The 16,036-nt window shown below is 30.8% G+C and overlaps 1 protein-coding gene across 13 annotated transcripts in view; it reads right to left on the reverse strand.

Moving 5' to 3' along the window:
* The window catches only part of LOC148628931 (uncharacterized), a 49,008-nt gene that overhangs the window by 15,398 nt on the left and 17,574 nt on the right, over window positions 1-16,036 (reverse strand). For 5 of the 13 annotated variants that reach the window (XM_088541063.1, XM_088541059.1, XM_088541038.1 and 2 more), the window contains exons 4-9: window positions 11,243-11,296; window positions 7,392-7,500; window positions 5,015-5,044; window positions 2,998-3,493; window positions 372-663; window positions 43-75 (exon numbers count right to left, since the gene is read on the reverse strand). In XM_088541063.1, coding sequence (XP_088397189.1) covers window positions 43-75; window positions 372-663; window positions 2,998-3,493; window positions 5,015-5,044; window positions 7,392-7,500; window positions 11,243-11,296 — 1,014 coding nt within the window. Of the gene's footprint in view, window positions 1-42; window positions 76-371; window positions 664-2,997; window positions 3,494-4,516; window positions 4,538-5,014; window positions 5,045-7,391; window positions 7,501-11,242; window positions 11,297-16,036 lie in introns of all 13 variants that reach the window. The other 8 variants (XM_088541011.1, XM_088541029.1, XM_088541077.1 and 5 more) reach the window with 4 other exon arrangements.

The following is a 16,036-nucleotide window of genomic DNA, read 5'->3' on the forward strand; positions in this document are numbered from 1 at the left end:
TCATCAAACCCTACAAACTGAAGGTAAAGCCTTTCTCATTACCTTTATTCCTGTATCATTGTATTTTTTCTTTCTCTATAAAATTATGTTATTAATGAAAAAAACCTGATTTCCAGTGTGTTTTATAGAAGTAATACTTTCACCAAGCCTAAAACAGTGAACAAGATTGTCTGTTTAGTATATTACACATGTACTATAAAATCATCACTGAGGGGTCATGATATTTCTCTGTCCAGATTGTCCAAATCTGAAGGGACTGTATTAAGATTTGTAAGCACAGTCAGAAGACTTTAAACTTTTAATGAAATAGTATTTCATATACATTTGTGCCAGCACCTTTTAGGGATAATTATTTGCAGAAATATACTTACTTCATCTGAACCAGACAGTTTTTCTCTGGCCATTTTTTCTCTTTCTTCTTCTCTTCTACGTCTTTCATCCTCCTCTCTTTGTCTTTCTTCCTCTTCCCTTCGTCTTCTTTCGTCTTCTTCTCTTCTCCTTCTGTCATCTTCATCTTTACGTTTCCTTTCCCATTCCTCTCGTTCCCTGTCTTCTCTAAGTCTTCGTTGCCTTTCACTTTCATCTTCATCTCCATTGAGGCGATTTTCTAGTTCCTTTTGCCTGCTGTCGTTGTAATCATTCTTTCTCCTGTATAGATACATCCTAGTGTGAAGATGATTAGTTTCTGTATTAATGGGTGCACACAGTGACAATACAATGAATGCCTTGCTACATGTATACAGCACATGCTAGTGAAATCATAGTAAATGCCTTGCTACCAGCATAATGCTAGTGACATCACAATGAAAGTCTCACTACCAGGACATGCCAGTGACATCATAGTGAATGCCTTGCTTCTTGCATAAAGTTAGTGACATCACAATAAATGCCTTACTACCAGCGCATGCTAGTGAGATCATAGAGAATGCCTTGCTACCAGCACAATGCTAATAATGTCTACTACATGCTACTGTTCCCTAGGAAATGTATGTTACAGCTGTGATAAAGCCCTGGTCAGACAATTCACATAATAGACCCTTTAGTGTTAATTTTTAGAGCAGGCTTAGTTCTTACTTTGGCAGGGTGGGTGCAACGCTTTCCAATAAAATTTTGATTGAAAACTGTTCAAATTTTTACAGGAATGTGCAGCAAGTGAGCTTAGTAAGAAATTAGCAAGAAATAGTCTATATTGATTAATTAATCAATGAACCTGCCTGTGATAGATGCATTACATTTTTTAGGGAAATAATTATGTCTTCAATTTTTTTAAATTATCAAAATCGTTTAATGCCTAAACACTTTAATCTAAAAGCTGACTTTAAATGGAACAGTAATATGCTATAGACTTAATTCATAATTTATGGAACTGAATACTTGATCATCATTTTTTATCTTATTAAGTCCCTACTATGTAAGATTAATGTATATTGATAATGAAAATGCATTGGCAGTTTTTCAAATTGCATGTCATGGCAATGTTCACATAATCAAGTATTCTGTTTAAAATTTGTTAGTAGATTTTGGAGCTAAGCATACTATTTGCTACCACACAAAAAGAAAGACTTTGATTCATGTAAAATTAATAAATAACTGAGCAGTTCTTCCACAAAAATTTCAGAAGATTCCAAAACAGCTCATTTTATTAGTTCATAAAACTCACTGACATGCAATAAAAATCTATATTAACACTCAAACTTTATTTTACATGATTAAGCATTTCAAATACCAGGAGTAATGAAGTGTTCTAGTAAACTAAAGGTACTATACAAATAAAGGAATTCTCAACCATTCTAAACATGTGACCACTTCAAAATAACAGGTTAAAGCCATTCACAAGGAAAATGCTTAACAAAAAAAAATACAAAAAATAACAAAAAAAGTAATCAAAAATGCTTCATTGATAGAAGAAAATCAAGTCGATTTATATTACAATTTATTACAGTACATGAATATACAAGACATGATGTTTGGATGATTTACTGCGATAGATCTAATGCATCAACCTAATATGAAGGTTTTGGAATGATATTCGACTGGATAATGCTGTTTAGTAATATTCTAAACAAGAAACATAAATTTCCAAAAGAGATGTTTGTTTGTTGGGATTTAACTTTCAAGCAGCAATATTTCAGCTATATTCAGACGAGAAAAGAGGAGGGGGGACTTCTAAGTGTTATAAATTTCCAAAAGAGAGGGGGAGGACTTCTAATTGATAGTTAAATTTGTGTTACTTCATTGAACTGCAATACTACTCTTATATAACAATGAAGCTTGGTCAAAAAAGAATTTCCTTTACTGGTGTATTACCTTCAATCTCCTTAAACATTGAAGACACTATGTATATATTCAGTGGCAGATCCAGGGGTCCAGGGGTTGGAAACCATTCCATCCATTATGTTTGAGATTTCTTTTTTAATTTCTTTCAGACAAAAATAAACAAATAATAGCCACAATGCCCCCTTTATTCTGGAACTTCTCTTGAAATCTCTTTTCAAAATCTCTGGATCCACTCCTGTATATACCAGTAGTTTTTACACTTCTGTGTACAAGTGACTGGTTTTAATATATATTTTGTTAACACTACTATCAATCTATACTAGCTAAACTTGGCATGTCATGACACATGTACCACACTAGCAAGTACTTGAACATTGTACAAGTCAAGATGTGAGAAGCTATCAAACATACACATACTGATGGTGAACAGTTACAAATAAGCATCATGTGAATATTTAACTTGTGTGATATGTGTGAATATTGCAGATAACATGATGTCAAACCAGTTTTTGAATACTGGTCAAATACTAATGGATACGCTATGGATAACAGCTTCCATTCATTTTGTATCACCAAAAACCTTAATCACCATAGTGTCAAACATACTTCTAGATACGTCTGTCTCTCTTTTCAGATTTTCATCTTTTACATTAGCCATAAACCCCATTTTCCAAATTCCACAAAATGAATGACAGCTGATGTTTCTCTGAGTACAATTACCTTTCTGCATCATCATAGTTTTCTCTGTATTCCTCTGGAGTTAGGCCTGCTATCCCAGAATCATTTGTCTGGTTGGTGTAGGTAGCTGATCTTGGATCATACTTCCCAGTTCCTTGTTGATGAGTTCCTTGTTTGTCTCCTGAATTTGTAGGGCTATCATTTAAACGTGATGTAACAGGATATTCATGAGACTGGGAAGGGTGATCATTCTGAGGGGGAGGGGATCGTGGAGGGGGTGACCTTCTTGTTTGAGGAGGACTATGATGCCTACGGGGACTGTGACGAGGGGATTTCCGTTGATCACCACTCCATGAGTCATTTAATCTATGTTCCCCATCAACATCACCATTCTGATTAAAATGGGGAACAGTATCTACAGTTTTTTGTGAACCACGTTCAGATTTAATTTTAGGTAACGGTGACGTATAACGATATGGTGATGTGGCATTACGAGGCTTTTGTCTATTGTATCTGTTTGACTGGCGTTCATCTTCACCTGTTAATAAAGCAACAAATAGCCAAATTTTACTACTAGCAGCCTACAACAAATAGCATGGAAACTAATACAAAACTAAAACAGCATCAATCTTTTCAACAAAACAATAAACAATTCAGTAGAAAAAGACAACATAACTACAATTTGTTTCACTTACATTTCACTAGGTAACTAGCATTTTCAATAATTTATTTCTTTTAACCTTCCAGTAACAGCAGAAGAAAAAATCAACCCTAGCAAAAACACCATCATGCAGCATCAAAATCCATGTGGTTTTCCTGGATACTTAATTGTTAGCTTCCAGTACCAAGTATTTTATGTGGAAGTAGCTAAACACAAAAATTTTCTAGCATACAGTATCTCAGTCATTTAACAAAGTATACATAAAAAAAAATGCATAAGTCTGTTAACTGTATTTGACATTAGAAACTTTGATCCAAATAAGGCCAAAAACTATGGTCTTTAAATATAAGTGAAAAATTAAATGAGGGCCAGAAGTTTTATCATAAGTATTCAAATAAATTAAAAAGTATAGCAAATATTCCGTTAATAACTAATCCAATACACGTTCTATTGACTAACATAAAACTGTGATAAAGCTTAAGTGCAAACTACTTGTACTATATACCAAAACCAAAGTAAAAAATGTCAATATCTAATGAACTCTGAGTTAAAGCTTTTAGAATATCTGTGATTAGTGCCAGAGTTCAGCAGATCAGAGAAATGAGTTTCTAGACCTAAGTACCTAGGTCTATCCTGGTTTACATTGGCTACTACGAATAACTACCAGAAAAACAGTGCCAGTGCTATGTCTAAGATCAGGATGTAATGAAAGCCATGATAACAATTATGCCACACCCATATCATCCTAAATGCCACCTATATCAACCCAAGGTGATCCATGATAAATATTTGTATAAGAACCCAACAAAATGTTAACTGTTTTTGCTGCTTCACACAAAAAAATGTTTTATTTCTTTTCAGTCTCGGTACCAAAAACAATAAAACAACACATTAACTTACGATATGCAAGAGTTCTTAACACTGAAAAATGAAACCAATTTTGTCTGATATGATGCTTTGAAAATTTAATCATGACTTTTTGTTATGAGTGAAACACCAAAAACAAGATGGATGAGCAGTGTGGTCATGTGAAAGGCTACGTAACTGACTGTCCCAGTCGTGAACAAGCTAATGGGCAACAGCACAAGAGCTAAAAGAGTATTCTATGAACCTTAAATTTCAAAAGAATTTTACAGCAGAAAGAGATAGAAGTCTTGTTAGTCCAACAAAACATATATACTTAGGATTTGCAATATTTATTAATTTTTAATAAATTTTGATTACCGTTACAATATTCATCAACAGTTTATGAAAATTTGACAAAAAAGAACCAAATGAAAATCCATGATATGAAATTTCTTTACTTAAGGACAACAAATTAAACAGATATTATAAATTTGATTAAAAGTGATATATATTTTCTTATATGTGAAAAGAAAATAGAAAAATTGTGATTACCAATATATCTAGATCTAGAAGGCCTAAACTCTACAAGTACATTTAAAATCCTTGATTTGGTTGTTTGTTTGAAGACATTATATTTCAAATGTCATATAATTACATTATGATACGTACAAACACAGGTTTCTAAGGATCAGAATATGATTGGCATCAAGTTTCAATTGGACTGTAATTTTTTGTCGAAGTATCAACTTATAAATGCAAATCATTGAAATTACCTTGTAACTAATTGGTGTTTGTACTAACATGACTGTCAATTTAAATCCGATATATAATTTTTTTCATTCAATCAGGGGCGATTGCCAAATTATAATGTTCAAATTTATGAGGGAATTTTTTAAAGACATTTGTAATGTTTACCTATCAAGATTCATCAAAGCAGTTACTATGAAAGTAATTTAGTTACATTGATTTTTATCCAAAATGCTTCCCCATTATTTAGAAACAATGAATAAAATTTATAACCCATTGATAGTTTTCAAATATCAACATAAAGTTTGTTTTTCAAAAAACAAGTAAAATAATTGAGTTTATAATGCTCCTATCAATTTAATTTCCTGTGACTATGAATTAAAACTCATGTTCGTAAGATTCAATCAGAAACCAACTGGGAATTCAATGTGGTGCAATGAGATGAAATGACCTTCATATGTTTTCACCACAAGAGACCTGATCAATAAATGATTCTCCTTACAACGAAATGAAAAAAAAATGAAACTGTTTTGTAAATTAAAAGAGCAGGACAGAAGTAACCGATTAAGTAAACCAGAAATATTGAAACCTACATAAAATGTGCATCAAGATTCATCGGGTAATTTTGTTTCATTAACAGACAATGGTGACCCTTCCACTGCAAGCATTTGATGTAGAAATAGATGATACAAAACCAGCAGAGCAGTACATGATACAACTGATCCATCAAAGAACAGGAGGTAATTAACTAATACATTAAAAAAAAAAAAACACTCCTTTCATTATGTCATTGTTGGAGTATCTACTTTATGTTATTGGAGAGAAAAAAGAAGTATCAGTCATGCATTCTGATACATGCAAAATTAAATGTTCCTTAAATAGACTTCAGCAAAGGGTGCATTAAGGATAGAAAATACCTATAGAAAAATTATATTAGGTCTTGGGCTAGGGAAAATTGAAATAATAATTATTCCTATTGAAAATTGTTTTGTAATGTATTCCTATTCAAGTATCTATTTTATAGAGATGTTATTCCTTAAGAAAAAAAATATCAAAGAGAATAGAAATGTATTCAACTTTCTAAGCTCTACTGAATAAAATAGATTTCAGGAAAAAATGCTTCACAAATCAAACAAGATCAGAAAGCTACTTAAAGACTACAATGGAAAATACTTGAAAGTTAAAAAAAGTATAAAAAATGAAAGAAAACAAAAAAGAGTTTTAAATGAAAAGAAGCTTATTACTGAAATATTTTGGACAGTTACTTCCCTTGTGCCCATCACCTGTTTGACCTTCACCTTTTGCCTCATGCTTATATACACGGCATACCACATTTAAATAATACAAGGTAAGAAAATGTCCAAATAAATAAAATGTGTACACTCAGAATGTGCAAATGCCTGTACCCATATGACAGGTACTTACTAAAGACTTAATGCCTCTCCATTCATTTGACCTCATCACCATATAGCAGCCAATGAAAAATTCATAAACTATTGCATCATTACATGCAATCAATATCAACATAAAGTTACAAATACATAAAATCTACTTAGCTTAATATCTATGGTAAAAAAGTTAAAAAATGCTTTTTAAAAATGTACATTCTGAAAACTTCAAAGTACTGTAGTAATTATAACTTAAAATATTCTCATGTTTTCATTAATAATTCTAAAATGTATGTTTCTTATTCCATTAATGTCATTAGAAATTTATATTTCATATCTATACAACCTACTGCATGAGACTTTAGTATACAGATTGGAATCAAGCAGGGTTGTCCACTAAAAGCCCCCTTTTTTGTTTGCTATTGAAAATTGCTTAGTTATGACACAAAGACAAACATGAAGGATGCCATTACCAGGTTGGGAAAGGGAGAATACTATTTCCACAACACTGCTGGGAAAGTGAAGGTTTTGCCACCAAACCATAGATGGGGTGCTATGTGGTGCTTAAGTGCTCATCACACAGTGATATGTTCATTTACAATTAATATACAATATATGTTACATTAATACTATTGTATTATACAACTATAGAAACTATTTATAAACTTCAATATTTAAAAAAAAAATGAATTAAAATTGTTAATTCAACAGAATGTAAATATATTTGTTTTAAATGAAAGATTATTCCTGAATTTACGACATCAATATATAATTGTGTAAGGTATAGATCTTACTCTCTGTAAACTGTGGTGATCGAGTTGTAGGTCGAGTACTGCCCACTGTATCATTTTCAATATCTTCCCTGTTCTCTACTTCTAATAGGTAAAGTTCAGGTGCATATGACTGAAATATACAGAAAACTGTTTTTATTCATCAGTTAATTTGATAGAGTGTCCTGTAGACAATAAAAGTACAGCAGTCTGTCAAACACTTTTTGGGTAAAAAAAATTAAGAAATCAGGAGATAATTTTTTTTTAAATCAGGAGGTTATCAGGAATTTTTTAACATAAAAAGTAATGCAATAATGGAAAATTCCATGAAAATGGCTGCCTTCAACGCCTCTAAGTAAGAGCTTGAGAAGCAACTTTGAAAAAAAAATAGAAAATGCCTACTATAGCTGCCTACAAAATGTACATGATGTGACAATTATTGAGGAAAATTCACAATCTGAATCTAAAACAGCAACCTAATGAATACACCATATCATTCTTCACAATAAACATTCAGTTTTATTTGTTTAACACTATGAAATATATAAATATTTCAACTCTTTTTTTGTGGTGCAAAGATTCAAAATCAGAAGTTATCAAGAGTTTCTCTGTAAAATTCAGGAAAAAAATCAGGAACTGCTCAAATCAGGAAAAATCAGGAATAATTAGAAAAATAAGGAGTCACTTGACAGACTAGTACAGATTATACCAAATTCAAATTATTTACCCCATACTTTATACATATATACAAATATACCATTATCATAGATGATTGAAGACCATCATTTCAGACTGTTCTTGACTATCACACTGCTATTACCAATTGAAAAAAGATATGCCATACAAACGTATACCGGTATATGTATTATACATGTATCATATTATTCATGGTTTCCATGGGTGAGGGAAATCTAATGGTATTGGAGATTGGTTTTTTGTCTGGAGGTATAATATGCATGTGACATATGGTGATTTTTTTATAACAACAAAAACAACACAATAATGAATAATATCAGTCTTAAAATTTGTTTGGGTTGATTCAATCCAGAAAATAAAATATGGCATATCTTTTTTCAATTGGTAATAGCAGTGTGATAGTCAAAAACCACCTGAAATGATGGTCTTCAATCATCTATGATAATAGCAGTCATTTACACATGCAAATCATTCATGAAGTGACAACTTATTTAGTCTTGTTTAGACTACTAGACGGATAACAAAATAGAAGTTTCTGGAATGTGTGCATGTGGTTTTTCAATGGAATCCATTTACAATTCAAATGGAGATGCCACAGTATGATAATACAGAACATTCTGAATCATTGATTTCCAGTCCTACAGAAAATGTATAACACAACAAATACAGTTACATTAAATAAGCAAGGCATTGAATTGACTTCATTAACATGGAATTTCTAAAAGATAAATTGCAAGCTACAGAGAAATTCTGTATGTATTTTCATGCCTGAAAAGTTACAATACAAAGTGTAAGCTTTAAATCAATACCTTCTGTATAGATAGTACCAAACTGTCATTTATGAAATATATATAAGGTCTTCTCTATCTCCATGTGGAAATTAATTTGGAAATGTTTTTTTTTCATTACTATAAAAATGTATTAAAAATCCCTGCATCACTCTGTTAACCATGTTTATCTTGTCATGTGTGAATTGCAAGATGGAATAAAAAGATAGTAACTCAATATTAGAATTCTTAACCAAGTAATTTAGAGATAAAGTAATAGGTACATGGATATTAACCAGTAAAATGTTATATGAAACAATCATATAATAACTTAGAAAAACTTTACAACTTTCATGATAGTCAGAGCATGACATAAGCCATCCACCTATTTTGGAGTATTAACTACCATTACTCTGGAATAACACACCCGGATACAATGAAAAATGGGCAGTAGCTTTCTTCCAACAAGATGAATATTGTACCCAAGGTCGTTTATTATCCTCAAAAGGTTTTTTTTTTAGTTATCATATAATGTTTGTATGAACAGACACACACAAACAGTTGTATACCAAAATACAATCCATCAAAAGATAGGGATTTAAAGAATAACCTTTTTTTAATGCTTTCAATCATAGACTCATAAAATGTGTGAACCTAGCTAAAGATAAATATCCATATTTGCAGGTACATATTTGAACCAGGGGTCGGTATCAAAAGAGTTATTCTGACAAAAGAGGTTTAGGTGTATATCACTTTACCTAAATACCTTGGTACAGCAGAATATGTGCAAATATTAAAGATTTACATTAGAAAAACTTTCACACCTAGATAAATTCTGTAAAGTTCTTTTTGCCTTTTGTCACTTAAGATAACAGCTACGGAATGTAACTATCTTTTAAGGTGTTAAATATAAAGGAAGGTTTTTTCTCTCTCAGATTTAAACTTCAATTTAAATTTTACTTAGACTATATGTAATGATACATCATTATTCCTTGGTGACACAACCATTGAATGTGCCACATGCAAAGCTTTGTTAAAATAATCCTTGAAATGTACAAAGCTTCTCTCTAATGGAAATGTATTCAAGTAGATATGAATGTTATTTTGATTCCATAATTAGGTTTTGTTAAGTCAACTGCCATTGATTATTTTGAAATTTCAGGATAAAATTCAGTAGATTAGTGTTGCTACTAAGTGGTTGCTGGGATACTTAGATCTTAAGACTATAATTCTACTGATAATATTTTTTTCACACACCTATAAAGTTAAAAGGTGAAGATGCTCAATAATGTAAAAAAAAATTCAAGCCACTATAAGTTTCAGTACTCACATAATGAATTGTTTATGAGACTGTCCATTTAGAAACCATGCAGTTCCTTTGATATGGATAGCACATGGTAAATTTCATCAAATGGAATTTTTTGTTCCAATGCAATGTTTATATCATATATATGCCCAATATTACAATGATTTTTTTATATCAACTATGGATGGCTCAGAAAATGATTTAGCAGTTCCCTAAGGAAGCAACCAAATTTTGCACAAAATGAAAGTTATTTCCCTTTGCCAATGAATTTCAATGCTTTCTATGTAATTTATTTCTCTTTAAACATAGCAGTCAATCAAAAACCAAAATTCAACTTTGAGAAAGGATGCATTTATGATAATTTTTTTAAAACAAATTTTGTCATGTGCCACCCACTGCCTGGTTTTATCGTGGATGCCTTCTTAAAATTCAATCAAAAACTCATGATCACCACTTTTAGGATAAGTTCAAATTATAAAAAAAATGTATTTTGAAAGTTTAGGGAAAAAGGGTTATTAAGATCATTCTTGAAGTCCTCCTCCTATGGTCTTACTCCTGATTTCAGTTATTCTCACCATAAATATATATCTTATTGTAAAAGGAGACTGGAATAAAATTTGGAACCTTTCCTACTTTTGTATCTCACAGAGTGTCAGAGTGTGTGTAACACTAAAATACCTACCATTGTGATTTATTATGTGCGTTTACACTTTAATATATTGTGTACGTCTATTTATCATTTCATCTACTGCGTATGTCTATTTCACACTTTGGTATATTGTGTATATCTATTTTACACTTTCACACAATGCAAATGTCCATTTCACACTTTAGTATATTGTGTATATCCATTTTACACTTTCACACAATGTGTATGTCTATTTCACACTTTTGTATGTTGTGTATATCAATTTTTACACTTTCATACAATGTGTGTGTCTATTTCACACTTTTGTATATTGTGTACATCTATTTAACATTTTCATCTACTGCGTATGTCTGTTTCAAACTTTTGTATATTGTGTATATCTATTTCACACTTTCAGACAATGTGTATGTCTATTTTACACTTTCAGACAAGTGTATGTCTATTCAAATATACTTACATTAGGAGGTAAAAAGTGTTTGACTTTTAACTGGAATTCTTGCTTTGGTTTTAACTGAAAGCAATAAGAGTAAAATTTTACATAATGACAAAACTACAATAGTTGAAAAATATGTGCATTCATGAACAAATATAGCCCCTAACACATAATACTGGTAGACAGATATAATTACTTATACAATACAGAACAATTAGCTACAATTTCTATTATTTATTCGTTTTGAATGTCATTGTTGGGTGCTTCCAAGTATTGTATAACTCATCATCAACTGAGTTCAACAAGTAAGGTCCCAAACTACTGTAAACATAGTGATTTTGCTATTTTCACAGTGGACAGAAAACAACGAAAAATAAAACCAGCAAAATTGACTTTTAACACAACACAAACCTCATCATTTTTTGATAATGGGAAAATTAATACCCAAGAATATGTTCCTTAACCAGAATCTATTAAAATTAGCAACTGTGAAAAATAATATATTATTCAAACATCACTATAGAGTTTCAATAACTGTTAAAACTCAGACAGGACTAATTTCCTCCATCATTTGCTTGAGACTTCATGGGCAAACCATTTTTATACTGGTACTGACTGAAAGGGCAATAATAGTTTAACTTTAACAGTATAAAATTTCTTAACCAGATTCTGAATTCGATTTTTATGTTTTGTACATTTATAAAGGATATTTATCAAGCACTTGCCCTAACAGAACAAAATCTTTGGTGGTTGCAATATATATGTACCGGTAGTTGTCTTCAGGTGATTTTAATATACTTTCTCGACACATGCAACAGTTTTGAACTTCGTAGTTTAAGGAGGTGTCAGCAAAATAAAAAAGAATTTCAAGACTTAAGACATAGTATTTGGATATGTCACATTTCAATTTAAAAAAGTAGTTGTCAGCATGTACCAGAACCTTGGTTCAATAGGCCAACGGTAAGAAATATGTCACTTCAAAGACCTCTTATACAACTTTTAACATTCTGTGGATCTCAAGCAATTTAAAACTTTATATCGGATGTTATCCAAGATGTGTTATTAAGGGTTTATTTCAAATCAAGAATTGATCCTATATATCTGAATCCCTTGGAACAAATGACACTAAATCAATTCTACCCTGTCATCAATACTTAGAATTAGAAAACTCTATTGACAATTCTACAATATTCTAAATTAAATTGGTTAAAAAAAATCCTGTCTTATTTTAAACATGGTAATTCTATTGACATCCAGACACAGATATCAATATTGACTGTCTTCTGTTACCAGCGTATATATGGTATCTACCACTAAACTATTTAAACTTTCTCTTGTCGTAACACCATAAATAAATATGCAAACACGCCAGTATAGCTCTAGTACAAATATTTACACCCGGTTAGTTGGGAAACTTATTTGAATAACAAAATGTCCCTCTCAATAAGATCAATCAATCATAAACAATGTCTTTAAGATTAATAAAAACTTATTGTTCAAAGTTAATCTTCCTAATAAATGGCCTTTTCAATGTATGCAGATACACTTACATATGTTCAAATACTAATAGTTTTCTTCAACTGTGGTTAATGGTTACTACATCACCAAAAGACGGAACGATATCATAGATTGCCATTAATATAACAAGTGTCAAAAGTATATCAGAAATTTGTTGGTTTTAACACTTATCACGTCCTCAGAGAGTTTACCATGAACTCACAGGCAACATTGATATAAATACACATATTTATTTTTTGTCATCATGACTAATTCACCTGAATGTTTGAACAAGTTGAAAGTCAGTGGTCTTTTCTCCAGTTTTTCGTTCACCAAATATAAATGAGATAAACCTTTCAATAATAAATATTTAAATGGTAACTCCGAAAATATTTATTCAAATTATAAAGTTTATAAACATGTTAATCTACAAAATATTTGTTTCAATACTTTGTATGCAGTTGAAGACAGAAAACTGTAAATCAGAATTGAACTTTAAAAGCCATCTTGCTCAGCCAATGAAAACAAAAATGGAAAAAAAAACCAAGTTAATAATTTTCTAATAAATCCTGCCCAGAGGTTTCTGATATGTTCAGCGAAATATCAAAAAAATTATATCAAAGGATATGACACACCTATACAAAGTTTCAAAAAAATATCCAATGGCTTCGACAAGTACTTGCAGAAAAAGTTAATAGGAAAAAAAATGACAGTATGACAAATAGAGAGACAGGCAAGGATAAAACAGTAAAAAATGGGGTAAGAGTTTGATTAAAAAAATTTACATCAGAATAAAAAAATGCAGAATAACAAAAAATACAACATAATATATTATATCCTGTTCATACCAAACACTACTAAAGAAACAGAAATAGTAGTCACTATATGTGATAAATTAAATACTTAATTCTCATGAAACTGCTATTTGAGGTCTCAATTTTCATGCTCAGTTCCGATATATAAGAGTAAATAGCTCACAAACCAACCAGAGACATGCTCAATAAATATTTGATATCATGTTCATATTTCCATAAAAGTATTTCACTAAGACTGTTTTATGGTACTATTAATTTCATAATGTATTGTAAATGAATTAATAGTAATGCCATAAGTAATATTTCTAAATTGGAAGTTTAATTTGATACATAACAATCATTACATTGCAAGGGTATGGTAATTTAAGTGTCACATCAATGTTTAATTTCTTGTTTGTCGTTAATTAATCGATATTTTACGAACAAGATAAGGGGATGGTCCAGTGATCCAAATTGTTCTAGGACACACCAGACGTATCCAGCACTTCATATTAAACCGACAGTATTATGTTCTCTGAACCATAAAAAATCTGTAATCCCATTTTCAAATAATAAAAAAAAAAGAACGGCCATACAAACCTAAACCCATATTGATATCTAGAATCTGAATACTCTTCCACTTTAGTGGATTCGGGGAAGTTTTCAAAGAATACTTAAGTTCCCCTACAGACCCAGATAACCACACAAAATAGTTGTCAAAAAAAATTAAAACCTGACAGTTGTTTATTAGAGTTTTGTAACTGAGGTTCAATCCTTATAATTTACAAATTCAAATGTCAAATAAACTCTTCAGTCAACAGAAAAACCAATTTGGGTCCAGTCCAAATTGACGCATAACATTGAAATAATTCATGACTTTACTTTACCAAGGTAAAAGTATAAACCCCCATTTACATCCTGGGCAGGTCTAATACAGTGAAATGTTTGGAGATATGCAACCTTTTAGTTACTGAAAATTGTTGACATAAAGAATTAAAATGAACAAACAGCATTACAATGTTTAAAATTCTGATAGCAAACTGAAGTGGGAGAGACAAAAACAGGTCAGATGTAAGGGTTCACCTCAAATAAAGCCCTCCTGTAAAGTGTTAGAACAAATGTAAAATATTATATTGTAAATCTCTTACAAGTGTACAGACATCAGATATGTCCGGCTCAATGAGTTAATACAGTAAAGGTACATATAATGTCTTCATGCTTTAATAACTATTCATGTTATAACAACCCTACTTTCATGCTCTTTTATCAAGTCACAATAGAGGAAAAACACAATGAGTACAAATTGCCTTATACCTCTCTATATATACAGTGAAGTCTATGTAAACATAACTCTGAAAAAAGCTGAAAAACTATTTACACCAGGCACTTGTTCAAGTCCCCTATATAAATTTAAATGAGTTTGAACTTTGGTAAACAGAACAGCTGTTTAATCTGAACCTAATCCAGAAGAGGTTCAGTTTAGACAGGTTTCATCATTATTAAGGAGAGAATGATTGTTTACTGTAAAAAAAACATTCACCAAAAAAAAAAAAAAACAGATTGATGGTCAAAATGTTACCTATGATGCTCCAAAAATCTCTACTTTGCATTTTGAAAAGTTATCATATGGTTACATACAACGCATTTAAATATTGCCATGGATGATGTTGAGTAAAACAAAAATAATATAAAACAGGTTCTTTGCAATCTTACAACTTGAATACTTATATTTGCATTAGTTTATACTTATATGTCATTGAAACCTGAATAATAAACGAAAGTAGAGCCAAAGTCCCATCATAAAATATAACATTTTATTTTCCTCAAAGAGCAATATTATATTTAATGAAAAATAACATCTATACTTTCATGTTCTACCAAGCACAGATATGTATTCTCACAAAGTCTTAAATTTGAATTTAAAATAAGATTTATTGTAGAGTTCAAACAGTAACATAAAGTGTACATTTTTTTGTGTTCACATGACGTCAATCTTGGCCTGAACGTTCTACAGTTAAAATCTATTGCAGATCAATATCATAAAGTTCACTATCCGATGGTATAAGAAATAAATATGGAAAATCATTGACCACTGCCTGATTTCCATGGATAAAAAAAAAACGAAAATGATATGTTGGAACAGTCTATATGGCCAAAAAAATTTGATCTATATCTTTCGTACTAGGAAACATAAGGGTCGAAATCTAAAGTGGTCCAACAAAGTACACTCAGGCACTCCATGTGGTGAGCTTTATTGGTCTGTTAATAGAAAAGGCTCAGATTTAATTGTCTATTTAAAATGAAGTGATTTTTATTGTTATCCAAAGAGAAAAATCCTTTCATGTCAACCTCAAGTACTTGGCATTAAAATGTGATTTAATCATAAAAATGGCTGTAGAACGTGCTCTGGAATACCATTGGTATGGAATGTCCAAATACTTATATCTTCAAATTATAAAATCATTTCAAAATGTTTCTCAAATATGAAATAAATAAGACTTAATATCAACAAGAGCAATTTAAATTT

This window comes from Perna viridis, chromosome 1 (genome assembly GCF_037379345.1).
Source record: "Perna viridis isolate PV_CMFRI_1.1 ecotype Kerala chromosome 1, ASM3737934v1, whole genome shotgun sequence".
NCBI classification, from domain to species: Eukaryota; Metazoa; Mollusca; class Bivalvia; order Mytilida; family Mytilidae; genus Perna; species Perna viridis.